At 36.3% G+C, this 27,268-nt stretch overlaps 1 protein-coding gene across 2 annotated transcripts in view; it reads left to right on the top strand.

The window, feature by feature from the left end:
- The window catches only part of VPS8 (VPS8 subunit of CORVET complex), a 245,328-nt gene that overhangs the window by 26,526 nt on the left and 191,534 nt on the right, over nucleotides 1-27,268 (top strand). For both annotated transcript variants that reach the window (XM_070406658.1, XM_070406657.1), the window contains exons 5-9: nucleotides 3,156-3,249; nucleotides 6,811-6,843; nucleotides 7,774-7,828; nucleotides 16,909-17,033; nucleotides 26,858-26,944. In XM_070406658.1, the coding sequence (XP_070262759.1) occupies nucleotides 3,156-3,249; nucleotides 6,811-6,843; nucleotides 7,774-7,828; nucleotides 16,909-17,033; nucleotides 26,858-26,944 (394 nt within the window). The remainder of the gene's footprint in view (nucleotides 1-3,155; nucleotides 3,250-6,810; nucleotides 6,844-7,773; nucleotides 7,829-16,908; nucleotides 17,034-26,857; nucleotides 26,945-27,268) is intronic.

Raw genomic sequence — 27,268 nt, 5'->3', positions numbered from 1 at the left:
AGTGCAGATATAGTGACTTCATTTCCTTTAGTGGGATTGCTGGATCATATGGTAGTTCTATTTTTAATTTTTTGAGAAATATTCATACTGTTTTCCATAATGGCCATATCATTTTCATTCCCACCAATAGGATTTCTTTTTTCTTAGGTCTTTACCACCAATTATCTCTTGTCTTTTTTATAATAGCATCCTAATAGGTATGAGGTGATATATCATTGTGGTTTTGATTTGTATTCGCTGATGATTAGTGATGTTGAGCATCTTTTTATGTACTGTTGGCCATTTGTATGTCTTTTTGGGAAAAATGTCTACTATAGTATTCACATCCTCTGCCCATAATTTTACTTGTATTGTTTATTTTTTTAATATTGAGTTGTAAGAGTTCCTTATATATTTTGGATATTGACCCCTTATCAGATAGATGATTTTCAAATATGTTCTATTCCATAGATTGCCTTTTTTTTTTTTTTTTTTAATATATTTTATTGATTTTTCACAGAGAGGAAGGGAGAGAGATAGAGAGAGTTAGAAACATCGATGAGAGAGAAACATCGATCAGCTGCCTCCTGCACATCCCCCACTGGGGATGTGCCCGCAACCCAGGTACATGCCCTTGACCGGAATCGAACCCGGGACCTCTCAATCCGCAGGCTGACGCTCTATCCACTGAGCCAAACCGGTTTCGGCCATAGATTGCCTTTTAATTTTGTTGATTATTTCTTTTGCTGTGCAGAAACTTTTTAGTTTGATGTAATCCCATTTATTTATATTTGCTTTTGTTGCTTGTGCTTTTGGTGTCATATCCAAAATGCTTTTTGCCAAGACCAATGTTTAGATTTTTCCCTATGTTTTCTTCTAGGAGTTTCATGGTTTCAGGTCTTATGTTTAAGTCTTTAATCCATTTATTTTTTGTGAGTGGTGTAAGATAGGGGTATAGTTTTATTCTTCTGCATATGATTATCCAGTTTCCTCAACACTATTTACTGGAGAAAGGATTCTTTCCCCATTGAGTGTTCTTGGCTCCCTTGTCAGATTTTAGTTGCCCATATTTATTTTTGGGCTCTCAATTCTGTCCCATTGGATTACATGCCAGTACCATACTGCTTTGATTACTATAGCTTTGTTATATAGTTTGAAATCAAGAAATGTAATGTCTAGCTTTGTTGTTCTTTCCTAAGGTTGCTTTGGCTAATTTGGGTCATTTGCATTTCTACATACTAACAACAAAATGTCAGAAAAAGTAATAAAACAATTCCACTTACAATAGCATCAAAAAACAATAAAGTACTCAGGAATAAGTTTAACCAAGGAGGTGAAAGAACTGTACACTGATGAAAGAAACTGAGGAAGACACAAATGAATGGAAAGATATCCCATGTTAATAGATTAATATTGCTAAATGTTCATAATACCCAAAGCCATCTAAAGATTTAATAAAATCCCTATCAAAATCCCAATGATGCCCTGGCCGGGTGGGTCAGTCAATTGGAGCATCCACCCTCGCACCAAAAGGTTGCGAGTTTGATTCCTGATCAGGGCACCTACAGGAGACAACCCATTTATGTTTCTCACATCAGTGTTTTATTTATTAATTTATTTGTGTTTTTTATATATGTTTTCATTGATTTTAAAGAGAGAGAGAAACATCGATGTGACAGAGAAACACTGATTGGCTGACTCCTACATGCCTCCTACTGGGCATGTGCCCTGACCATGAATTGAACCAGCAACCTTCTGGGTTATAGGATGATACTTAGTCAACTGAACCACAACAGGCAGGGCTCTCACATCTCTCTCTTGCTCTCTTTCTCTCAAATGAATAAAAACATACTATCAGGTGAGAATTAAAAAAAAACAAACTCCAATTGTATTTTTCATAGATATAGAACAAACAATCCAAAAATTTGTATGAAACCACCATAATTTAAATGTTTTTGATGAGATGGCATCCTCTTTTTGCCTATATAATAATGTCATGGCATCAATCTGGACCCTTCTTACCATTTTGACCTAATCTCTAAGCATCTCTCCCCAATCCTCTTGCTTCATGTATTTTGTGTACTCACATTTCTCCCCCCTCCCCCACCACCACGCCTCCCCTCCCCACATACTTTATATTTCTGCTTGTGCTTTTTTGTAGCCTGACAGACTCCTAGGTATTCATCAAGGCCAGATTAGACATCTCTTTTCTATAGCTGTCCCTGATATTCCCCTAATAAACAGGATTAAATTCTGATTTATTTCATTTCTATAGTGTTTTGTTGATTTTTCTTCTCTAACATTATCCTTGAATTTTTAAAAAATACGTTTTTATTGATTTTTAGAGAGAGAGGAAGGGAGAGGAAGAGAAAGAAACATAGATGTGAGACAGAATCATTGATTGGCTGCCTCCTGCACTCCCCCTACTGGGAATTGAGCCCACAAACTGGGCATGTGCCCTGACCAGGAATTGAACCGGTGACCTCTCAGAGCATGGTGTCCCTCAGGCAACTGAGCCACACCAGCCAGGGCTGTCCTTACATTTACCAGTGAACTACTTATTAGTCCTTCTAGCTAGGCTATGAGGTCCTTGAGAGTAGGAACCTGGACTTGATTATTTTTGCATCTCCAGAGCATACTTTTGGTCACACAGAGTAGATGCTCAATGTTTGGTAAAAGTTTTAAAAATTATATTTTGTATGATGATGAGTAGAGTAAATGAAAGGAGCTGTTAGTAGGAGCAGCAGAGAATGAATAGTGAATGGGGAATTTGAGGTGGTTGGCTGAAGAAGGAGAGGGTGGTTATAGAAAGGAGGAGGGCAAGAAAGGTGGGCGAGGGTAGAAGGCAGGTAGAGGGGATGAAGACATGTAGGGCAGGAGGAGTGCTCTATAGGCAACCTCCTGGTGAGTAGTAGAACCTCTTGCTATATGAAGGTGGGCATGGAAGTGTTTAAATCAGTGAAAAAGGATTGCGGCTTTCTTCATTTTCTGGCCTGACTTCTCCAAGGTTCAATGTGGGTTTAATACAACATCTTAATGTGGGACTATTAGACTCTTTATGCCTCTCCACTTTTCTTGTTTTTAATGTGTGTGTGCGTGTGTGTTTCTTTCAAAGCTTTGAGACCCTGCGTTTTCAGTTTTGTTTTTTGTTCTTAAGCTTTTTTTTTTCTTTTTAGGAAGAAGAGGTTACCTGATTCTTTTTCACTCCATGGATCAGTTATGCGACATTCACTTTTGAAGGGAATTTCTGCTCAGATAGTGTCTGCAGCTGTAAGTATTTTGTTCTCTCCCCCCAGCTTTATAACCTGCAATGGCATAATGAAGTAGGAACGAGCATAAAACAAAGCACAGCACTTCTCTTGGCTCGAGGCTTAAGAAAAATAAAATCTGGCTTTCATGGTTTTGTGTGATTATTTTTGACTCGCAAGACATGGCTACACATCTTGACATAGAAATTAGTGCGGCCATGAAATAAAGGTCTGCTCAGAGTCTCGGGTGTGCCTAATGAAATATGGCAGCAAGCCTAAAAGAAACACTATCTGCCTTTTCTTTAAATTCCTTTTCAGTTTAGTTGCCATCTTGTGTATTTGGTGAGTTAGTATTTGTTCTTTTAGTCTTTTCATATGGAGAAATGATTGTTCAGAATCTTTTACAACTGAGTGATTCTTTTTAAAAAAAAATAATTCACAATGTTTTTTCATGTACCTTATTTTACTTACTCTTAGAACTTTGAAAGTAGGGAAAGCCATGTCCTATTTTCAAGTGAGAAGTCAGGTTTAGAGAGGTGATATTAACTTGCCTTACATCATTGGGTTAGGAGAGAGCAGAGTAATTACTTAAAATTGGGGTTTTTGGCTCCAAGTCGAGTGTTTCTTTGTTGTGAAATGGAGGTGGTATTGGTGAACGTGTCCAGTGGAAAATGGCTGGAAGAGAATATCTGTGGTCTTTTCTGAAAATGATTTAGAGCACTGGGTTAATGCAAAAATATTTAATAGATCATCAAGACAATAGACACTGATTCTGGTATGTGTTATCAAATTTTCCTTTGATACCCACCCCAAGCCTATAGTTTTATGTACTCTTTCAATTTTAGTCTGCTAATTCAATATGTAGATCCTGTATATAATAATAATGATAATGATGATGATGATGACAGATTCATACCTCAAGAACTTAGATGTGTTTTTATGTTCTTTTCATGAAGTTTAATTGGCATTTTGTATATTTGATGTGGACAAAGTTTTGATTTTTCAGGAGAGTAAGAGATTGATACAGAAGTAGCATTATGACACCATAACCGCATTGCAATTTTCAGGTCATTAAAGCTCTTATTGCAGATACCAAAAAAAAAAAAAAAAGGAAGAAAAAGTATTCTCTGTGGGCAGTTCGTATACCCTGACCCAGTTCATATATCATGAAGTCAATTTAAATAGAGAGATAGTCAAGCAATGGAGGAAACTTGGGCATTTGTCCTTCCTCTTCTAGGTGGAGAGTAACTCATATTTTCTAGAATGGGAACCACCTGTTGAGGATTACATTTCCATGACGTTTTCTGAATTTAATCCTTATGTAGGTGATGAAATTCATTCCTTTCAAAATCAAGATGAACCAGAACAGTCATTTGACCCACCTGTGTAGTTTTAAAAATATTTTGAATAATGGAGACTGAACTAAAACTCAGACACTGAACAATGATTAGATAAATCTGTTATTTAAAAGGGTTTCTCCTCTTTCTTGAAAAGGAGGAAAAAATTCTAATAAATCCCAGAGTGTTTGCATTCTCTTCTTATTTCATTGCTATGGCTGAGCTCCTTTGGTATGTTAAAATGAAAACTGCTTTTCCTGTGACAGTCTTCATACTCTGCCTTCCTAATTCTGGATTACCAGCTCAATTTAAATTGTATGCTTTTCTGTGATGGTTGGTTTATTAACATGTAAAGCTAGTTATATTTTTGATATCTCTCCTGAATAGTTGTTCAGTAATGCCTTTAGCCATGTGGTTAGTGATGTTATTAGGGCTGCCTGGGGCCTTGATCATCAGGGCTTTGTAATCCACGCCTGGAGAACACTTGGGAGAGATGAAACTTTTAAAGTTATGAACTTCATTGTTTAATTTTGGAAACCTCTTCAAAGTAATATGACATGGGTCTCTATTTAAAATTAATTCAAATTAAAATTTAAAGGATATTTATTCTTTTAATGATCACCTACAATAAAAGAAATACCTTAGCACAGTGTTTTTGCAAAATGTGTGTAATGTGTAAGACTATCCTGGAATGATTATTAAAATGCAGATTCCTGGCATCACCCCAGACGTACTGACTTGGAGTCTCTAGCATCACCCCAGATGTACTGCATAGGAATCTGCATTTTTACAGGTATCCCAGGTGATTCTGACGCATCTGATTTTTTTAAAACCACTACCCTAAGATGTTCAACACCAGTACTAAAATTCTGTAATCTCTAAAATGCTTTCCACATATGTGGTTTTTAGTTTTTAAAGTCAGCTGACTTCTAATTTCATTATTCAGGTTCCATTTTGAGTATCGTTTATGTTCTTCATCTGATATCTCACTCTTTTTCTCTGTCTGGGACACAAATCAGTCGTTTAGCAAATATTTATTGCATGCTTCATTGTTGAGCATTATGCCAGGCAGGCTTTACACACACATATCCATACAAAGTTGGGTATATTCTGCCTTCCAGGACATTGTACATAGCAACCTTGGTAATTGCTTCTCCTCATACATATTCCTATGCACTGGAGCAAGTTTCTGAAGTTAGTTCCTGGGAAACTCAATAAGTCAGATAAAAGAGATTCTTCCTTCTGAGAGATTATGATAACCAATTGACCACATTGATAGAAAAGAAATGCAGAAGTGATATAAGCCTGGTTGGAACCTGGAAACCCTGAGTTTGAGACATGGTTCTACCACTTGCTGAATAATCTTGGGCAAGTCAGTTAAACTGTTTGAAACTTCTATTTTCTTAATTTGGAAAATCAGAATAATACCACCTGTTTTATCTATCTCTCCAGGTTTAAGAATCAAATAGTGAATTATATGTATGTGAAAGCTCTTTGCTCTTACAGTGCTAATCATTGTAATCCATTGCTAGTATTTAAAGCTATAGAAGCATCAAATTGATACCCTTTATATGATACTTTATATGATACTTTATATGATACTTTATATTAGTTTGATTCTCAGGACAACTCACTGACATAGATAGGGCAGTGTTTGCTATTTCTTGAACAGATGAGTGACTAATATCCAGAAGGGTTAGGTGACTTTCCCAGGATCATACAGTTACTGGTAAGGAGCTGGAACTAACACTTTATTTTTGATTTTCTTATGCTTGAGAACTGACTGAATATAACTTGCTCAGGTTTTATTGAGGGGGTATTGCATAATCTGCTGGATAGAAAACTCCTACTTAGAGGAAGAATATCTTTGGTGTATGTTTTCTTTTTCTAAAATCTTTATGTACGCCTACTATTTTCACCCATCGTATGTATACTTTATTCACATTATTGAGACTGGAACCTCTTTCCTTTCTCTTTTCCTTCACATTTTCATTTATAATCAGTACCGTTCCTGAAGCATCTGTTATAGTAAGTAAAATAAAATGATCTTACTCTCTTGCTCTTGATATTTTGTTGGTATATACGACTTTTGTAGTTTCTCTTAGGGGCAAAAACAAAGGTGCTATTTCCTGTCTGAATTGATTTGGATCAAAGTTTATGTAAAGAAAAGGCCTTATACCATTTTCTGTTTTATAATGAAAATATCTTTTCAAGTATTTTTTTTTTTCTTTCTAAATTTCATTTAGGACAAAGTAGATGCCGGGTTGCCTACAGCAATTGTAAGTATACTTTAATTCTTTAAAGATAAGCTTTCTATTTGATTGGGTTTTCTTAGATTTATTTTTCTAATGTTTAAAGTTATTACATAGGTTATTGTGATGATAAATTTATAAGTCACTTATTGCCAGTTACCAGATTTAAAATGTATCCCTGTTGACTCTTCTCTTTCTAGTATATTATTACTCTTCAGGCTTTTGTTTGACAAGCACACAATGGAATAATGATTAGCGTTTTCCAGGTTTATTTGTATGTGGTTTTACCCTGCCCAAGTAAATTTGCTCCTTCTGTGATTTGGCTTCCCTTTGGTTATAGGGAGTGGAAAACAGTATTTGGTAAAATCACTTTGCGGTAGATAGTACAGCTCTGAACCCTCTTGCCAGGCCTACCAAGTAAATCTGTGAAGTGATTATAGAGAACTGGGGCATACTGAAAGCACGCTTGTGCCCTCTTTTCCTGACTAGTTCCAGCTGCCTCCTGTAGCTCTTTTATTAGTTAAATGGTGAGGAAGTCGGCTGAATTTTGAACATTTCTGGTGTCTTTTGGCTCCTAGGAATAAACTAGAGAAGAGCTTTCTAATCCCTTCTCCACACCTCATAGCAGATTCTTGATTGGGAAGCATTAGTGCCTCTTACTTTGTCTGGACCTCTGAATTTTTGCTTTAGGGAAGTTAAGTGTCATGCTTTTCTCTAGTATGTTGAACATATACTAGTTTGAGATTATTACCCTTAGAGTAAATTTTGAGGGAGTCCCAGAAATAAAATGTCCTGAGTTTCATTTCCTGTTTTGCCTCTTAGATGAAATTCTCCTTATTTGTAATAGTTGATATGTCATTTGTTGCCTAGAGGAAGGAAGACCAACAAATTCAGCTCTGCTTATTTCAAGATCCTTGCTCTACTATCTTAAAATATAATCTTCTCTTTTGTTCTCAGGCAGTGTCCAGTCTGATAGCAGTGGGTACATCTCATGGATTGGCTTTAATATTTGGTAAATTTTCCAAGTACTTACTTTCTTTACTTTAAATATTAAGTATCCTTTTGGGTTTTATAATGCCTTGTAATCATAGTTTACAGAGTGAACTATATTTTCTTGGGGGAAAAAACAGAAGAACTTGAAAAACAGCAGTATTTTTATAGTTATAAGTTACTTGACTCAGCTTCATTTTGTTGCTTGTTGCAAATTTATTTTCTTTATGAATTTATGAGCTGTCATACCTGTTGACTCTCTGTAGACCTAGACAAAAAGAATACGAAGTTGGAAGGGAACTTTGGTTGTGATATTGTCTGCCTTTTGTTGGTGGTGAGTGGTAGGGTGATTTTTTTTAATCCTAATTCATATCTGAGTAATAGGTATTCTAGAAGATCTTCAGGAAAGAGGTTCTTGGTCATTCTCAGTAATTTTTAGTAACTCTCACTGACAATAAATTCTTTTTATTTTTTATTGTAAATCCCCTACCATAAACTGATAAATTTTTTAGCCCTTAATCAAATTATTTTCTTGGTTGAGACAAGAACTTAACTAGTTTCATTTATATGGAAGAGGTTAATCTTACTTATTTTCTCATTTTTTTTCCTGTCTGAGACTAACCCCTGTTTCATTAATCTTTCTTTGCTTTTGAATTCAACACTACTAGAAGAACATTTTTTTTTTAAATTTAAAAACTATAAACATTTTTCTGTCATTTTTAGTGTTCTCTGGATCTTAAGTCTTTTTCATCTCAAATGGAGTTCCTGATGACACTGTATTTCATTAAGAAATCCACAGGATATTATAGAAGGATTACTGGGGGATACTTTAATAGCAGAACCACAATTTGGTCTTTGTGGGCCTTACATCTTTATTTACTATACTAGAGGCTCAGCGTGCGAAATCATGTGGCCATGCCCATCCATGCACACCCCCCCCACCTGCTCACCCGCCCGCCGCCCCCCCCCCCCCCCCCCGCCTTGACACCCTAACCTCAAGTGAGTCTGGCCCTGCCCCCACCCCCTCCGGCCTTCTCTGGCCACTTCAAGCCCCGCCCTTGGTCCCGAGACTTGCCTCGGGCTGGTCCTGCCTCCTCTGGGCGCCTCCCTGCTTCTGCCCATCTCGGGAGCAACGTGGCGGCTCTGCCCCATCTTGGCGCCAGAGGAGAGCGTGGAAGCCTCGCATCTGCTACAGAGTTTCGAGTGCTGCTTCCTGGTGGTGCGCGCGCTGCGCTCCTTCCCTTGGCAGGTGGGCGGCGGGGTGCTCTGAATGCGAGTGGTGGGTGGCGAAGGACTGGTGAGGTCGGGGCACTACGGGCTCTCACCTCCGCCCTCCCCACCATGGGATGGGCCCGCCTCCTCTGGGCACCTCCCCACTTCTGTCCTGTCTCTGGAGCAACACAGTGACTCTGCTCTGCCTCGCACACAGCCTCCTGCTGAACAGTCATTACAGCATGAGGGCGTCATGACCATTAGCATATTAGCTTTTTATTATATAGGATTCGTTATTTTCCCTTGTTTTTGAACAATTTAGTTTCCTATTTATAAAATTTTTTATTATGCCCAAAGCCTTATTTATCATGTGATTTTTATACCTACTGTTTTCAAAGGTGATTGACATAAATATGAATTTTATTGTTTGGAGATGAGAAGAATGGAAATGAAAAATATGGTTGGTTCTCTCAAGAGAATTATAAATTTATTCTTTAAATAATATTTTTCTGATTCCATTATTGATATGTGTTCATAATAGAAAATTTAGAAAACATAGGTGAGCAAAAGGTTGAAGATATTAAATACCAAATTCTCCCATGCAGGAATAGTCCCTAGCATATCTGTATATAGCCTTCTAATATTTTTCTGTGTGTGTGTGTATGTGTTTGTGTGCACGCGCATGTGTGTGTGCTTGTGTGCATATACCTACCCCCAAATGGGATCATGTAATTTGTAACTTGCTTTTTCATTATAGTGAACATCTGTCCATGTAATTATATATTCATCTGTAACATTATTTTCAATGGCTACATAATATTATTTTAGATGGATTTACCATAATTTACATAATAATTTCCTACTATACGACATTTAGGTTGTTTCTAAACAAACAGTATAGTGGTAAACATCTTTGCTACTGCATTTTTGTACATGTGATTACTTCTTTAGAACAAATTCCTAAAAGTCCTAAGTCATATCCCAGGTCAGGGTATGAACATCTTAAACATGCCTAATATGTATTGTCTAGTTGCCTTCCAGAAAGTTTTACCAACTATCAGGTGTAGGAATGCTTGTTTTCCTATGGGGACCATAACAGGTATTGGATTGATAGGATTTTGGGAAAGGATCTTAAAAGGTCATTTAGTTCAGTCCCCTTATTTTACATATGAGGTGATTGAGAACCAGAGGGGTTAAGTGACATGCACAAAGCCAAGGTTAGAATCAAGGAATATGGAATCCTAGATCAGTGCATGCCCCCTCATTCTGAGCAATTCTCCTGTCCTAAGAGAAAAGGAGGCCAATTCCAAGATATGTGAAGAAAAGAAGAACTAAAGTGAAAGTGGATAGAATATAATGCATATATTTATCTGTCAGCAGAATGAATGTTGAGTTTTTGTTACCACTTACCATTACTTTTCCTCAACTCTATCTGTTTTAACATTCCCTCCTTACCACGAAGTTATAAGAATATGTACCTGCTTATAATAAAACCCATGTAGAGCTTAATGCAACAAATTAAAATGAATATAATTAAAACAAAAACTAACAAAGGTGAAGAGTATATTATCTTTTGCTAATGTCTCCTTAATTTCCTTGGGCATGCTTCCTAATTTTCCTTAAATCCCAGCAGCTTTCTGATGAAATAGTAGTCTTATTATAAGTTAATGGAAAAGAAAGTATTCTAGAGTGAATATTTTGAGAAAGAATCTTAATATTCTGATTGTGCTTTGGGTTTTTAACTATGTGTTAATAAATTTTACTCATTTTTGTAAGAATCATATATTTGGACAATGAGTTTTAACAAATTGATTAAATTTGCTTGAAAACCTGGGTAGAATAATAATACTATGAAGTGTCTGGATTGAAGACTTGTGTTACAGCTGATTGTTTTAAACATCTTCATTGATGATAGGATAAAGTGTAGAAGGAAGAACCATACTTGTTTAATTAGTAAGATTCCCCATTGGAATAGTAACCTGGGACATTAAAATAGTAATCATTATAAGCTTTATAAAGAATGATGTATGTTGTTTATTCTTTTTTTTTAATTGTTTAAACTATTACGTATGTGTCGTCCCCCCCCCCCCCCCCCCCCCGCTTGATCCCCCTCACCCGGCCACTCCCATTCCTGAGGGCAAGCCCCCACCGCCCCAGTGTCTGTGTCTACTTCTATGTTGCTTATTCGTGTGGAATTAGAGATATATGGCATTTATTGTGTATCTTGGATCTTACCTATATGAGGATCTCAAAAATTCAAATATTAATAAAGATGTTTCCCTATCCCAAGGTCCTTAGTTTTCCATTTTTTAGGTTGCTAGCATACTTTAGTAGACTGTCTTCTTGGGGGAGGGGGGTAGTTGTTTTTTTGTTTTGTTTTGTTTTTTTAGAGAGAGGAAGGAGGAGGGAGGGAGGGAGGGATGGAAGGAGAGAGAGAGAGAGAGAGAGAGAGACAGAGACAGAGAGAGACAGAGAGAGAGAGAGAGAAACATCATTGTGAGAGAGAACATCAATTGAGGGGGAAAGAGAGAGAGAGAAAGAGAGAGAGAGAGAGAGAGATTGAGACATCAATGTGAGAGAGAACATTGATTGGTTGCCTTCTGTATGTGTCTGGACTGAGAATCGAACCCCCAACCTTTCAGTATACAGGATGGCTCTCCAACTAACTGAGCCACCCAGCCAAGATGAAAATTAATTTTGTTTTTATCAAACCTAATGAACTTGGATTTACTTACTGTGCTGTAATTTGAATGTTATGTCTTTTCTCTTTTCCAATAACCAATACCCGAATATAACCATAAACTCTAGAGACATCAATTAATCACAATTAGTATCCTTCTTATAGATAACTATAGTTTGTCATTTAAACTCTTGAAATTTTACCTGTCTTTTCTCTGAACTTTTGATCTGATCTCTTGCTTTCTCTCTTTTGATCTTTTCTCCATGGATTCAAAGGAAAAGGTATAGTAATTTTGGTTTGCATGAGTGACTTTTTCTCTTTTGACCTTTTAATTTTGAAAGAGAATGCTATCAGTCAGTGCCCTCTTATGAAGTGCTCATGGAAGAAAACCAGCTAATTGAAAGTTAAAACAGAGAATTGTTAAAAATTATAAATTTATGCATTCCTTAGATGTTTTAACTGAAAATATATAAATATTCATTTCCCCCTTAATCTTTTGATATATACCAAAGCCTTTACTTTGAGTTTGTATCTGCCAGATGGAGGTCTGCAGCATCTTTTTTGGCATAAACTGCATTAATAATGGGTCATGCAAAATTTGCACTTTTAGTTTTTTAAAAAAGAGGTAAGAGTGTAGACACCTGTGAATTAATCAAATACAAAATACTAGGTTTTCATAAAACTTCTATTGAATCTTCTGCAGTTATCTTGCACACATCCTATTTTATGACAATTTTTAAAGCAATTTATCTTTACCAACTTTCTCTAAAGCATTCATTTAGTTTTCATGGAAATGATAGCCCTTTCTTTTTCATTCTATTTCATCAGTTTATATATTTTTAATTAAGTTTGTAAAGTACAGTAACATGAGTGGCATGAATGGCATGAACAAGTTTGGGAATGAACAAAATGACTCTTTGTAAGGATCAGCATTCCGGAAAATAGCCAGTTAGCCGTGGGGATTCAGTGTTATCTGGGTTCAGTCAGTAACCTTTACAGAGGGAATGAGAACTTTAATTCTGTGTGTTGGTTAGATGGAGGTCAGGTAAAAGTGTTTTTGCTGTTTTATAATCATTGATGAAAAATGTTTCTTAGTATCTCTTTGCTTCTCCTTTGGTCTTAGAGAATATTTTAATGTACTCAAAGGGTAAGAAAAGAGTAATACTGAAGAATGATGGATACTGCCAATAACAGTAGAGCTCTACACACACAATTAAATTTGATTCCTTCTTGGATCTAGGTGTTTCCTACTTTGACAGTCTTTAGGAACTAGTTAAAACAAATTAGGGGCAAAAAAATAGAGGATTGGGTTAATTTTGGTACATGGAAAGAGAAGAAAAATTCTGGGAGTATGTTCACATTTAGATTTGATAGCTATTATAGGCTTTATGCATTATTTGTGACTTTTCTTTGCTATTCAGCATATTACTCTTATATACTCCCAGAATATACCGAGGAGATCTACCCTAAGTGAAGTATACTTATAAAGGTATGCTAATAAAAGAAATAGGTATAATTCATTGCAGTGTCAAATAAATGTGCTTTTTGTGATACCAGGGCTACAAGTTCTTTTAATTAATTGGTAATCTATTTATTGTTAATAATAATCTCTTGCATTTATACCATTTTGTACTTTTCCTCATTTAAGCTGTATGCCAATTTTGTAAAGTTTATAGGAAAAAAGATAGTTTCATTTCCTATTTCTTGTCCAGCTATTTGCTTCATAAGGACCCACTCCAATTAACACACACACAAAACTAAGTTGACAGTGCCAACCAAAAGTGGCTTTATGTGAATTTGTAAATGAAATGAGATGTTACTAATTTAATCTTTTCACCCCAATGATAGACAAAGGAGATTTCTGAGAGTAGGGGGAGAATAGAATGTTTACATTTAAATTGAGATCAAGAGCCCCTGGAGAGTTGAATTTGCAGAGAGCACTGATTTTCATCTTTCTTGCTTCTGTCCTTGTAACTACAGAATTTAAGTGTTTGAAAGAAGTTTTATTTTTATTTTTGTACCTTTCCCCAGAATTGTCCAGAATTACTTGGACTATAGAATGTTTAGTTAACTCTAGCAAAGAAACCACTCCAATAAGACTATGTTTTCCTTTATCTACAGAAATCTACCTTTTCTGAATTTAGTCTAAATTCTATAATAGCTAGTTTGTTAATATGATACTGTAGAAATAGATTGTATAAAGCCAGCAATAAGAATTGATAAATATCTTTTGGAGTTAAAATAGGTTCTATTTTATATATTGTGCATCACTTCATAGCCATGTGATCTTATAAAGGGACATTACCAATGTATTATAATTCACTATAATGTATTATAATGAATACATTATAAAAATCAAGAAAAAATTGAGATTATTTTTATTAATGCAGTCCTGTTGGATGTAAATGAATACATCTTTCAGGAATGGCCAAGGTTGATAATTGGTTTCTTGTCTGGCTAGTTTTCAGTATAGGGGACCCATAGTTAGGAAAGCAGAGTCATGTTTGGGTTTTTAACCTACAAATCACGTACTGTCTTTTTCCTTTCCTCTTTTCTTCTCTGTTTCCTCTTTCTTAATGGTACCTTTATTTTCTATTTTATCATACACTTTAATTCTCCTATTCTTACTTTTCCTGAGCTATAATACTTACTCTAATTTAAAGTGTGAACTTTGTTAAATCAGAAAGCAGTAGTGGTTGTCTCTAAGTTTGGTGGATCTGAACTATGTAAAGTTTGGATCTCAAAGCAGTGATTACAAAGGATCACAGCAGGACTATATTCAGACAGGACTCTGTGCTTGGAAGGCAGGAGCCCAGACTCTGGGGGCTTTGTGAGATTGGAATGGAGTTTCTGCCTTTGTCCTCTTAACTGTCAGTTCATCCATTGCCTACACGCATGACCCAAAGTAGTGGTATGTATGGAACACTATTGCCCAACCGTTGTATCGTGACAGTTTGCAAAATAAGGTGTATGGATAATCTGCTGACTGTTTAAGGCAACCCTGATAAGGATAATGGGAAACACCAGTTTTTATAGACAGTTTCAGTTAAGCAAAATAAAATGTTACTTCATATATAGAGTAAGGAAAATAAAGGAAATCTTAATAATTTAAATTAAACTAGGGGAGGGAAGAAAAAGTATGTAATTAAGGAAAGTAGAAAAAAAATCTGTAATTGTAATAATGCTAGATATGAATAAAGATAATGACTTTTTAAACACATCAGCCCTTATATATTTATGAGTTTTACTCCTTTTTGAATATTCATCATAGAAGGCTAAAATCTAAAATGATTTTAGTAAACGAGAAGTATTTTTTGTGTGGCAGATACCATACAGCCATCAATTGTGTCAGAATTCCTTGGGAAGGTGGAAATTACTATTTGAGCCAGTTTATGAACATAGAAAAATATTCTTACAGTATTTAACTTTGGATGGGCAAAAGGACTTACATAATATTTCCTAGGCCTGAGAATGCATGTTTTGTGGCTGTTTCTGATAACTACCCTTACAAAAGGAAGAGTTGCAAATGTGGACGCTGTTCAGATAATTGTCAGATGCCGCTGAGTGTAAGGAAGGCACCATGCTAGTATTCTGGGAGTGTTTATTCACGTACAACTTTTGCCTTACAGAGGTCTTATTCTCATAGTGGAAAACATATTTACCTCCAAAAAGTAGCATGTAGATAATATTAATAAAATTTGGCTAAGCAAATTTTAAATATCTTATTGGCTTAATTCAGTGATTTATGAATCAGGTAGCATCATCTAGCACAGCAGTTTTCAACCTGTGTGACGTAAGAATTTTTAGAACATGCAATACCTGACTAGTCAGGGCACTGACCTCTTTTCCCTTAGATTGTCAAATAAAAAAATAACAACAGCTCACACAACAATAGCCATCCCATGTGAATGAATCAAAATGATACCTATTTTGTTTTGTCAGATCAGCAAAAAAATACACTTTTTGGTGTGCTGCAGAATTTTGGTAATTAGTTTATGTATGCCATGAGATTAAAAAGATTGAAAATTGCTGATCTAGCAGATAGAAAGGAACTCCCAGAAGCTATACAAAATGAAAGACTTCTGTAGGCAGAAGAGAATGGAGCAAGGAAGTTAATACTAGCAAAAAGCAGATTGGTTGTGGCAAGGTCACCTTCCTTTATGATGGGTCTGTCAGACCTGACTAGTACTGACCAGGCAATTCCTGATTGACTGGTTTAAAATTCCATTCCTGGGAGACACCAAAACTAATTACGTATTAAGTCTTAGTTTGGTGATAGGGGGCTTAGCAAAAGTGACTCCATTTTGGGCCTTTTGTATTGTTTTTAATACTAGTGAAGGGTGATACAAACAGTTGCTGAGGGAGTTGAGAGAATTCCGATTGTGCAAGTGTGGTGGATTTATTTATTTTCCTCTCTAAAGTTACACTTTGTAGGCATGCCTTATTATATTTAAATTTTTTATTTCATGGGTTTCAAGTGGGTACAGTAAAGAATGCTATACAAAATAAGCATTATCTAGGAGACGCCCTAGAGAAATTTCTTTTAATTATTAGATAATAACATTTAATAAATATTTGAGTGCCTCCTGGAGATATCAGAGTTGATTAAGGCAAAATCCTTGCCCTTAAATAACTTAATCTAGTAGAGATTTTAATTATTTGCTTTTAGCATATCAAGTGTTGACGCTTGAAATAATTCTGTTAAGTAGTTAAACACTATAATTTTATTTGTTCTGTTAATTTGCTTAGTAAACCTTTTCTTCATGGATAATAGAAATGGAAATTTCAGTCAAATTCTAAATTAATAAAATTTGATTTTTCAATTTTTAAAGCTACTTAAAAAGGCGGTATTCCCTGTAACTTTTCATCTTGAAAATAGCAAGAAATACAATTATGGAATGAGGGTGATGAAAGGGGTTGTTTGTGGAGAGACACAGGTTTCTTATGGAGTTTTTTACTTATCATTAGCAAGTTGTGTATTATGCTTCTGTGTGGATATTGTGTACCCCCCCCCCCCCCCCCCCCCCCCGCATTCTTAGTGTCTAATTCGGTGCTGAGCCTTTAGTAGATGCTTAATACATGTATTTAAAATGATGTAACTTAATCAGTTGATTCTTGGTACCTCCCAAGTTTTTGAAAACAAGCCTATAATAAATATGTATTTACTCCTTCCATTTCTTTCACTTGATTTTACAAATTGCTTTCTTTAGATCAGAATCAAGCCTTGCGACTCTGTCTGGGAAGCACTAGTGTTGGAGGTCAGTATGGAGCCATCTCTGCCCTCAGTATTAACAACGACTGCTCAAGACTTCTCTGTGGCTTTGCTAAAGGACAGGTAAATATGAACTTTATTTTATCCATAAGACAATGTTGAAATCACTTTTTAAAAATAGTATCTCTAGATCAATATCTTGAAGACCAAAATATATTATAAAGGGACATGCCTATAGAGCTGAGATTGCTCAGTCTCACTTTTGTCTTATTCAGATTTTGTAGTAATTGTTATTGACTGAGCCAGAGTATGTGATTTTTAAAAAATTGAGTTATAATTCACATATAACATTATATTAGTTTCAAGTGTACAATATAATGATTCCATATTTGTATATATCTGAATTATTACCACAGTAAGTCTTTTTACTATTCGTCATCATACAGAGTTATATAATTATTTTTTCTTGTAATGAGAACTTTTAAGATTTACTCTCTTAGCAACTTTCAAATATGCAGTCAATATTATTGACTGTAGTCATCATGCTGTACATTACAGCCCCATAACTGATTTATTTTATAACTGGAAATTTGTACCTCTTGACCCCCTTCACTCATTTTACCCAACCCTCAAGCCCCCTCCCCTCTGGTAACCACCAGTCTGTTTTCCATATCAATGAGTTTTGTTTTGTTCTTGTTTTTTTAGATTCCATATATAAGTGAAATCATATATTTGTCTATCTCTTAGCATAATACTCTCAAGGTCATCCATGTCACAAATAACAAACTTCTTTTTTTAATCACCGAGTAGAAGTCCATAAATATATATCTGTCTCACATCTTCTTTATCCATTCATCCATTGATGGGCCCTTAGATTATTTCTACATTTTAGCTGTTGTAAATACTATGGTGAACATGAGGCAGTAGATATCTTTTTGAGTTAGTATTTTTATTTTGGGGGGGATAAATTCCCAGGATTGGAATTGCTGGGCCATATGGTAGTACTATTTTTAATTTTTTGAGGAACCTCCATACTATTTTTCACAGAGGCTGCACCTACTTACATTCCCAACAATAGTACACTAGGGTTTTGTTTTTCCACACCCTCGTCCACACCTGTTATTTCTTGTCTTTTGATCCTAGCCATTCTAACAGGTGTGAGGTGATATCTCATTTTGGTTTTGATTTGCATTTCCCTGATGATTAGTGATGTTGAATCTTTTCATGTGCTTGTTGGCTATCTGTATGTCTTTGGAAAAATGGCTCTTCAGATCCCCTGCTCATAAAAAAAAAAAAAAAAAGTTTTTTTTTTTTTTTCTTGCTATTTAGTTGTATGAGTTCTTTATATATATTGGATATTAACCCCTTATCAGATATATGATTTGTACATATTTTCCCCCATTCAGTACATCGCCTTTTCATTATATTGATGGTTTCCTTAGCTGTACAGAAGTTTTTTAATTTAATGTAGTCCCACTTGTGTATTTATGCTTTGGAGTCAGATCCAAAAATTTATCACCAAGGAACTTACTGTCTATGTTTTTTTTTTTTTTTCTAGGAGTCTTGTAGTTTCAGTCTTACATTCTTACATTCAAGTCTGATCTATTTTGAGTTAATTTTCTTGTATGGTGTAAGATTTTATTCTTAGTTCAGTTTTATTCTTTTTTGCACGTGGCTGTCCAGTTTTCCCAGCACCATCTATTGAAGAGACTGTCCTTTCCTCATTGTATAGTCTTACCTTCTTTGTCATGATGTAATATATGTGGGTTTATTTCTGGGGTCTCTATTCTGTTCCATTGATCTCTGTATCTGTTTTTATGCCAGTACCATATAGTTTTGATTACTATAATTTTGTAATATAGTTTTAAATCTAGGAATGTGATACCTCTAGCTTTGTTCTTCTTTCTCATGATTGCTTTGGCTATTTGGGTGTTTATGGTTCCAAATAAGTTTTAGGATTGTTTGTTCTGTTTCATTGAAAAATGTCATGAATTTTTATAGGAATTGTATTGAATCTATATATTGCTTTGGGTACTATGGACATTTTAACTACATTAATTCTTCGAATCCATAAGCTTGAAATATCTTTCCATTTATTTGTGTCGTCTTCAGATTCTTTCACTCAGTGCATTATAATTTTCAGTGTACAGGTCTTTCACCACCTTGGTTCAGTTTAATACTAGGTATTTTATTCTTTCTGATGCAATTGTAAATGGGATTGTTTTCTTAATTTCTCTTTCTGATGGTTTGTTGTTATTGTATAGAAACAAAACAGAATTTTGTATATTGATTTTGTACCCTGCAACTTCACTGAATTTGTTTATTAATTTGAACAGTTTTTTTGGTGGAGTCTTTAGCATTTTCTCTATATAAAATTATATTGTCCACAAATATGACACTTTTACTTCTTCCTTTCCAATTTGGATGCTCTTTATTTTTTCTTTCCTAATTGTGCTGGCTAGGACTTTCAATACTATGTTGAATAAAATTGGCAAAAGTGGGCATCCTTGTTTTGTTCCTAATTTTAGAGGAAAAACTTTCAGCTTTTCATTATTGACTATGTTAGCTATGGTCTTGTCATATGTGACTTTTATTATGTTGAGATATGCTGCCTGTATACCCATTTTGTTGAGAGTTTTTATCATAAATTGATGTTGAATTTTGTCAAATGATTTCTTGTGTCCATTAAGATAATCATATGATTTTATTTTTTATTTTATTTATTTATTTTTCCTGTTAATCCTCACTTGAGGCTATGTTTCTATTGATTTTTTTTTTCTTTTTAGAATAGAGAAAGGGAGAGAGAGAGAGAGAGAGGAGAAGAGAAAGAGAGAAACATTGATGTGAGAGGGAAACATAGATCATTTGCCTCCCATATGTGCCCAACTGGGCATTGAACCCATAATCTAGATATGTGCGCTTACTAGGGATTGAACTGGCAACCTTTTGGAGCACAGATTGATGCTCCAATCAACTGAGCCACCTGGCCAAGGCTATTCTTTATATTTTTAACTAGAGGCCTGGTGCACGAAATTTGTGTGTGCACCCCTGCAGGATGGGGCCTAAACCGGCAGTTGGAAATCCCCTGAGGGGTCCCAGATTGGAGAGGGTGCAGGCCGGGCTGAGGGACCACCCCCCCCCCACACACACACACAAATTTCGTGCACCAGGCCTCTAGTTAAAAATATAAAGAATAGCCTTGTGGGATGGGGCCTACACCGGCAGTCGGTCATCCCTCTCACAATCCAGTGGCTCCTAACCACTTGCCTGCCTGCCTGATCGCCTCTAACTGCCTCTGCCTGCCTGCCTGATTGCCCCCAACTGCCCTCCCCTGCTGGCCTGATTGTCCCTAATTGCCTCTGCTTGCTGGCCTGATTGCTCCCTAACTGGTCCCCTGCAGACCTGGTCGCCCCCTAACTGCCCCCATGCCAGCCTCGTCACTCCTTAACTGCCCCCCTGCCGGCCTCATCATCCCCTAACTGCCCCCCTCCCCTTGTTGGCCTGGTCTTCCCTTAACTGCTCCCCTACCAGCCTGGTCACCCCCTAACTGCCCCCCTGCCGACCTGGTTGCCCCCTAACTGCCCCCCTGCTGGCCTGGTTGCCCCCTAACTGCACCCCTACTGGCCTGATCGCCCCTAACTGCCTCCGCCACCATGGATTTGTCCAGAAGGAAGTCGGACGTCCGGAAGTTATCTGGTCTACCTGGTCTAATTAGCATATTACCCTTTTATTAGTATAGATGTGTTGTATCATGCTGACTAACTTGTGAATATTCTACCATCTTTGCATCCCTTTTAATGTTTTGTTGAATTTGGTTTGCTAATATTTTGTTAAGGATTTTTGTATCTTTGTTCAATGATATTGGCCTATAATTTTTTGTTTTTGTCTGGTTTTGTTATCACGGTAATGCTGGCCTCAAAATTGAGTTTGGAAATGTTATTTCCTCTTCAGTTTTTTGGAAGAATTTGAGAAAGATAGGCATTAAATCTTTTTCAAATGTTTGGCAGAATTCAGCAGTAAAGCTACCTGGTCCTGGGCTTTTGTGTGTTGGGAGATTTTTGATTATTGATTCAGTCTCCTGTTAGTAATTGGTCTATTCAGATTTTCTATTTATGAATTAATCTCGGAAGATTGTATGTTTTTAGGAATTGGATCTATTTCTTCTAGGTTGTCGAATTTGTTGGTATATAATTGTTCACAGTAGGCTCTTATGCTTCTTTGTATTCTGTGGTATCAGTTGTAACTTCTTACATTTTTTACTTAAGGCTTCTTTTTTTTTCTTGGTGATTCTAACTAAAGGTTTGTCTATTTGTTTATCTTTTCAAAGAACCAGCTCTAAGTTTTATTGCTTTTTTTTTTTTTTTTTTTTTTTGTATTTTTGGTCTTTATTACAGTCATTTTTGCTCTGATCTTTATTATTTCTTTCCTTCTACTAACTTTGGGCTTGTTTTGTTTCTTTTTTTCTAGTTCCTTTAGGTGTAAACTCAGCTTATTTATATGTGTTTTTTCTTGTTTCTTCAGGTAGGCCTGTATTGCTATGAAATTCCTTCTTAGAATTGCTTTTGTTGCATCCCATGGATTTTAGTATGTTGTATTTCTGTTTTCATTTGTCTCAAAGTACTTTTTGATTTCTCTGGTTTCTTCATTGACCAATTGGTTGTTCAGTAGCATATTGTAAAACCTCCACATATTTGAGATTTTTTAATTTCTAGTTTTACACTCTGTGGTTAGAATAGGTGCTTGATATGATTTCAGTATTCTTAAATTTATTGAGACTTGTTTTGTGGCCTAACATGTGATTTATCCTGGAGAATGTTCTTTTTGCACTTGAGAAGACTGTGTATTATGCTGCTTTTGGATCGAATGTTCTCTATATGTTAAGTACATCTTTAAGGCCCATGTTTCCTTACTGATTTTCTGTCTCATGATCTATTCATTGATGTAAGTGGGGTATTAGAATCCCCTACTATTATTGTATCGCTGTCAATTTCTTTCTTTAGGTTTTTAATATTTGCTTTATATATTTAGGTGTTCCTATGTCGGGTTCATAAACATTTACTAATGTTTATTGTCTCCTTTATTATTATGTAATGCCCATCTTTGTCTTTTATTACAGACTTTGTTTTAAAGTTTCTTTTGTCTGATAGAAGTATAGCTACCCCAACCTTCTTTTGGCTTTCATTTGCATGAAACATCTTTTTCTGTCCTTTTACTTTCATTCTGTGTGTGTCTGTACATCTGAAGTGAGTCTTGTAGTCACCATATAGATGGGTCTTGTGTTTTAATCTATTCAGCCACTTCTGTGTTTTTTGTTTGGAGAATTTAGTTCACTTACATTTAAAGTAATTATTGACAGCTATGTACTTATTGCCATTTTGTTGATAGTTTTCTGGCTGTTTTATAATTCCTTTCTTCTTCTCTTGCTCCCTTTTTTTTTTTATAGTTTGATGACTTTATTGTTATGCTTAGACTCCTTTCTTATTATCTTTTAAATTTATAGCAAGCTAAGGTGTTTTTTTTGCATTTTAAATTTTATTTATTTATTTATTTAATCTTTACCTGAGGATATTTTTTCATTGATTATATAATTTTAATTATATTTTATTTTTCTTTATTGATTATGGTATTACATATGTGTCCTTATCCCCCCATTCCCCCCCCCCCCCCCCCCCCCACACACACCCCTCCTTCCACTCATGCCCTCACTCCCCTGGTGCCTGTGTCCATTGGTTAGGCTTATATGCATGCATACAAGTCTTTTGGTTGATCTCTCCCCTTTACCCCCACCCTCCCCTACCTTCCCTCTGAGATTTGACAGTCTGATCGATGCTTCGCTGTCTCTGGATCTGTTTTTGTTCATCAGTTTATGTTATTCATTATTTCGCTTAAAATAATGCTCTCCAGTTCCATTCATGCTGTTGCAAATGTAAGAATTCCTTCTTTTTCACCACAGCGTAGTATTCAGTTGTTTAGATTTACCACAGTTTTTTAATCCACTCATCTGCTGATGGGCACTTAGGCTGCAAGCTAAGTTTTAATGCATTCTAAAACTTTACATTTTTACTTTCCCTCCCACATGTTTTATTTTCGATGTCACATTTTACAACTTTTTATTTTGTGTATCCCTTAACTATTTATTGTAGTTTTAGTTCTCTTTACCTCATTTGTCTTTTAATTTTCATGTTAACTTTAATCTACTACCTTTCCTATATATTTAACTTTACCAGTCAGATTTTTATTTTCATCTGTTTTCTTGTTACTAATTAGTGTCTGTCAGTTTAAAGAAGTCCCTTTAACATTTCTTGTAAGGCCTGTTTAGTGGTGATGTACTATTTTAGCTTTTGTTTATCTTGAAACTCTTTATCTCTCATGTAATTCTGAATGATAACCTTGCCCAGTAGAGTACTCTGGAAGAGTTTTCCTTTCAGCATTTTGAATTAATTTATCATACCACTCTCTTCTGGTCTTCGAAGTTTCTGCTGAAAAAAATGCTGATAATCTTTGGGGAAGGAGGTGTTCCCTTGTTTGTAACAAGTTGTTTTTTTCTTGCTGCTTTTAACATTCTCTCTTTATCTTTACCTTTTGACATTTTAATTATAATGTCTCTTGATGTGGATATCATCTGAGTTTTCTTGATCTGGATGTCTGTTTTCTTCTCTAGGTTCGGAAAGTTTGCAGCATTATGTCTTTTTTTTTTTTTTTAATAATCTATTTTGTTGTTGTTTTTTGTTAATCCTTACCCAAGGGTATTTTTCCATTGATTTTTAGAGAGAATGCAAAGGAGAGGGAGAGACAGAGAGAAACATCAATGTGAGAGAGACACATCGATTGGTGGCCTCCCACACACACCCTGCCTGGGGCTGGGGATCGAGTCTGCAACATACTTGCCTTTGACTGGAATGGAACCTGGGACCCTTCAGTCCATGGGCTGACGTTCTAACCACTGAGAAAACTGGCTAGGGCTACAACCATTATGACTTTAAGTTTTCTGCCTCTTTCTCTCTTTTTTCTTCTTCTGGGTCTCCTGTAATGTGAATGTTATTTCACTTGATGTTAACCCCTAGGTTTCTTAAGCTAGCTTAATTTTTAAAATTCTTTTTTCTACTTTGTTTGGGTGAGTTCCACTGCTCTGTCTTTCAGATCACTGATCCTTTCTTCTACTTTATCCAGTTTGCTGTTGAACCCCTGTTTTGTTTTGTTTTTTTCATTTCAGCTATTGTATTCTTCAATTCTGTGACTTCTATTTGCCACTTTCTTTTTTTTTCTTTCTTTCTTGTTGCCACTTTCTTATAGTTTCTATGTCTTTGTTGACGTTCCCACTGTGTTCCTTCATTCTCCTGCCAAGTTTGGTGATCATCATTATTACCATTACTTTGAACTCTTTATTAGGTAAATTACTTATTTTCATTTTATTAAGATATATTTTTCTAAGGTTTTATCTTGTGTGTTTTTGTGTGTGTGTGTGTTTTTTAACATATTTATTTGTTTCCTCATTTTGCTTGACTCTCTGTATTTGTTTCTCTGTATTTGGGGAAGTAGCTGTCTCTCCCTCTCTTTTTTTATTTCTTATCCCCCCCCCTTTAACCCCCTCACTTCTCCCCCCCCACTCATGCCCTCACCTCCCTGGTGTCTGTGTCCATTAGTTAGGCTTATATAAATACAAACAAGTCCTTTGATTGATCTCTCCACGCTTGAAGAGTGACCTTGTGTAGGAGAGATGAACCTTATTTTCAACCGGGCCCTAACTCTTGGTTGTCTCTTGAACTTTTGTGATTATCTAAGCAGCCTGATTTATTTTTGATAGGTCCCAGTTGTTGAGGATTTGCCATGCCCTGCCAGTGTTACAAAGGGAGGGATCTCATTCAGCACCCAGTTTCAGGCTGACTGAAAACCACATCTTTCAGCAGCAGCTTTTAATGTATACAAATATATTCAGTCCTCTGGAACTGCAATTGTAAACCCTGCTGGCCTCCAGTCCAGGTGATCTGCAGGTGTCCCCTGGGAAACAGCTGCAAAAATTTGGGTTCCAGACAAGTATATAAGCTCCTTTCTGGGAGGTACCAGCAAGCTGTAGTGAGAGAGTGTGTAAAGATGACATATTTTGGCCTGCATTCCCTGAGAGCTCCTCTATGGCCTCTAGATGTGTGGCAAAGCTGAAGCCTGCCCCTGTGTGAATGGCACACTCCCACTGATTTTGGCAAGGCAAAGGGAGAGCACAGGGCTGGAGTGAACCTGCCAGCTTTGGTGAGGCCACTGGACAGTGCTGGGGTGTGCCTGCTGGCTTTGGTGGGGCTGTGAGAGTGCACCGGGCTGGGACACTCCTGCCAGTTTTAGTGAGAGAGCAGGGGAGTGTAGGGATGGGACATGCTCTCCAACTTAGTGGGACAACACAGGAGTATACTGTGACTGGCAGTAGCAATGTAGAAGGAAAGTGCACAAATGGCATCCATTACCACTGGTGTTGGCTAGGTAGAAGGGGAGCAAAAAATGGTGCCCAACAGTGCCTCCATCCCCAGAGAGAGTCCCATCAGGCCCCTGCCCCTTCAGCAGACACTTTAAGATTAGCAAATGAATCTCCTGTACCGATAGTTCAGGTTCTTTTCAAACTTCCGATTTTGTGCTGGGTTCCTGGGCAAGTCCGCATGCAAGCCTGTTAAGGGCAGAATCTCAGTTCCCTAAAACTCTTTGTGTTTCCTGGACACAAGCCCTTTTGTTTACAAAGCCAGGTGTTTTGGGGCTCATCTCTCTGATGCAGGCCCCAAGGGTAGGAGTGCCTGAAGGGGGCATGAATTCCTCACTCCCCAGGGAGAAGCTCTGTATTTTTGAGATTCCTCTCGATCAGTGGTTCTTAACCTTCCTAATGCCGCGACCCTTTAATACAGTTCATCATGTTGTGGTGACCCCCAACCATAAAATTATTTTCGTTGCTACTTCATAACTGTAATTTTGCTACTGTTATGAATCGTAATGTAAATATCTGATATGCAGGATGTATTGTCATTGTTACAAATTGAACATAATTAAAGCATAGTGATTCATCACAAAAACAATATGTAATTATATATGTGTTTTCTGATGGTCTTAGGTGACCCCTGCGAAAGGGTCGTTCTACCCCCAAAGGGGTCGCGACCCACAGGTTGAGAACCGCTGCTCTAGATAGTGGGTTGCTGTGCTGGGGGTGGGTTTTCGGTAAGACTGCATCTCTGTCTCTCCTACCCATCTCGATGTGGCCATTTTATCTTTGTTGTGGAGGAGCTGTTAAGCAGTTTTTAGGTCTTTTTCAGAGGGAATTATTCCATATGTAGCTATGGGAGGAGGTGAGTTTAGGATCTTCCTACACTGCCATCTTGAATCCCCGACCTTTTAAGCCTGTGATTTTTAATATCCTAAATCATGTGTCTGAATAAGTAAATAGCTCTTATAAACAAACCCAGGTGTTATATAACATTTATTTCCTTGCAGTAGTGTAGATAATTGTTGCTGCTTTTAAAATACTACAGTATATTCTGCTTTGCATGTTCTTATTACTGTGCTCTTGGATAACTATTTTGGTATTTCTTTCCACTTCTGAAACTGGCAATAATATAGGGTATTTCTCATCTTGTGACTTATACATCACTGGCTAGTTTGGTAGTAAGACTTTCCTGTAATTTTTATCAGTCCTAAAGAAATGGACTCGTTAAAGAAATTTCTTTGACCTGTCAGTATAAAAACAACATTTAAAATCTAAAGGGAGAAGTAGATTGGGCGGGATGAGGGGTGGATGAAGATGGAATGAAGGCCCTGTGCTTTAATGTGTCTGTAATCTTTAGTTATATTTTAACTTTATGGTTCTTTGCCTGCAATGTTTATAGACCAAGAATAGATTATTTCAGCAAGAAGGCAGGATATTTAAGTCCAAAAAATAGCAATAAATTTGTTTTTTAAAGCATTTAGTTGTCTTTTAGATTACTATGTGGGATTTGGCCGGTGGAAAACTTCTAAGATCAATAACAGATGCTCATCCTCCAGGAACAGCAATATTGCATATTAAGGTAATATCTTTGTTTTCTTTTTCTGATACTTTTTATTATTATGCCTTTGTATCTGTTTTTAAGTACATTTCTTTATAAAAAGAAATCCTGAAAAGAAACTGTCTTTTGTTTGACTAGCCCAACAAGATGTTTTCCCAAGTGAAAAACCAGAGGTGGGCTAGCATGGTACCATTCAGCTGCAAGTTGAATTGATGTCTAATAGATACAGCAGGAAAAGAGTACACTGATGTGCTCCTAGATAAGAGGTTGGCAGCAAAGACAGGTGTTACCTTAATGAAGCTCATGTGATGATTTTAAAAGGTCTTTTTACCTTTTGTTTAGTCC

Source organism: Myotis yumanensis, unplaced genomic scaffold, assembly GCF_028538775.1.
Source record: "Myotis yumanensis isolate MYYU_CA2020_CCGP unplaced genomic scaffold, mMyoYum1.0.hap1 SCAF_2, whole genome shotgun sequence".
In the NCBI taxonomy this organism is placed as follows: Eukaryota; Metazoa; Chordata; class Mammalia; order Chiroptera; family Vespertilionidae; genus Myotis; species Myotis yumanensis.
This window is presented reverse-complemented; position numbering and strand designations above follow the sequence as displayed.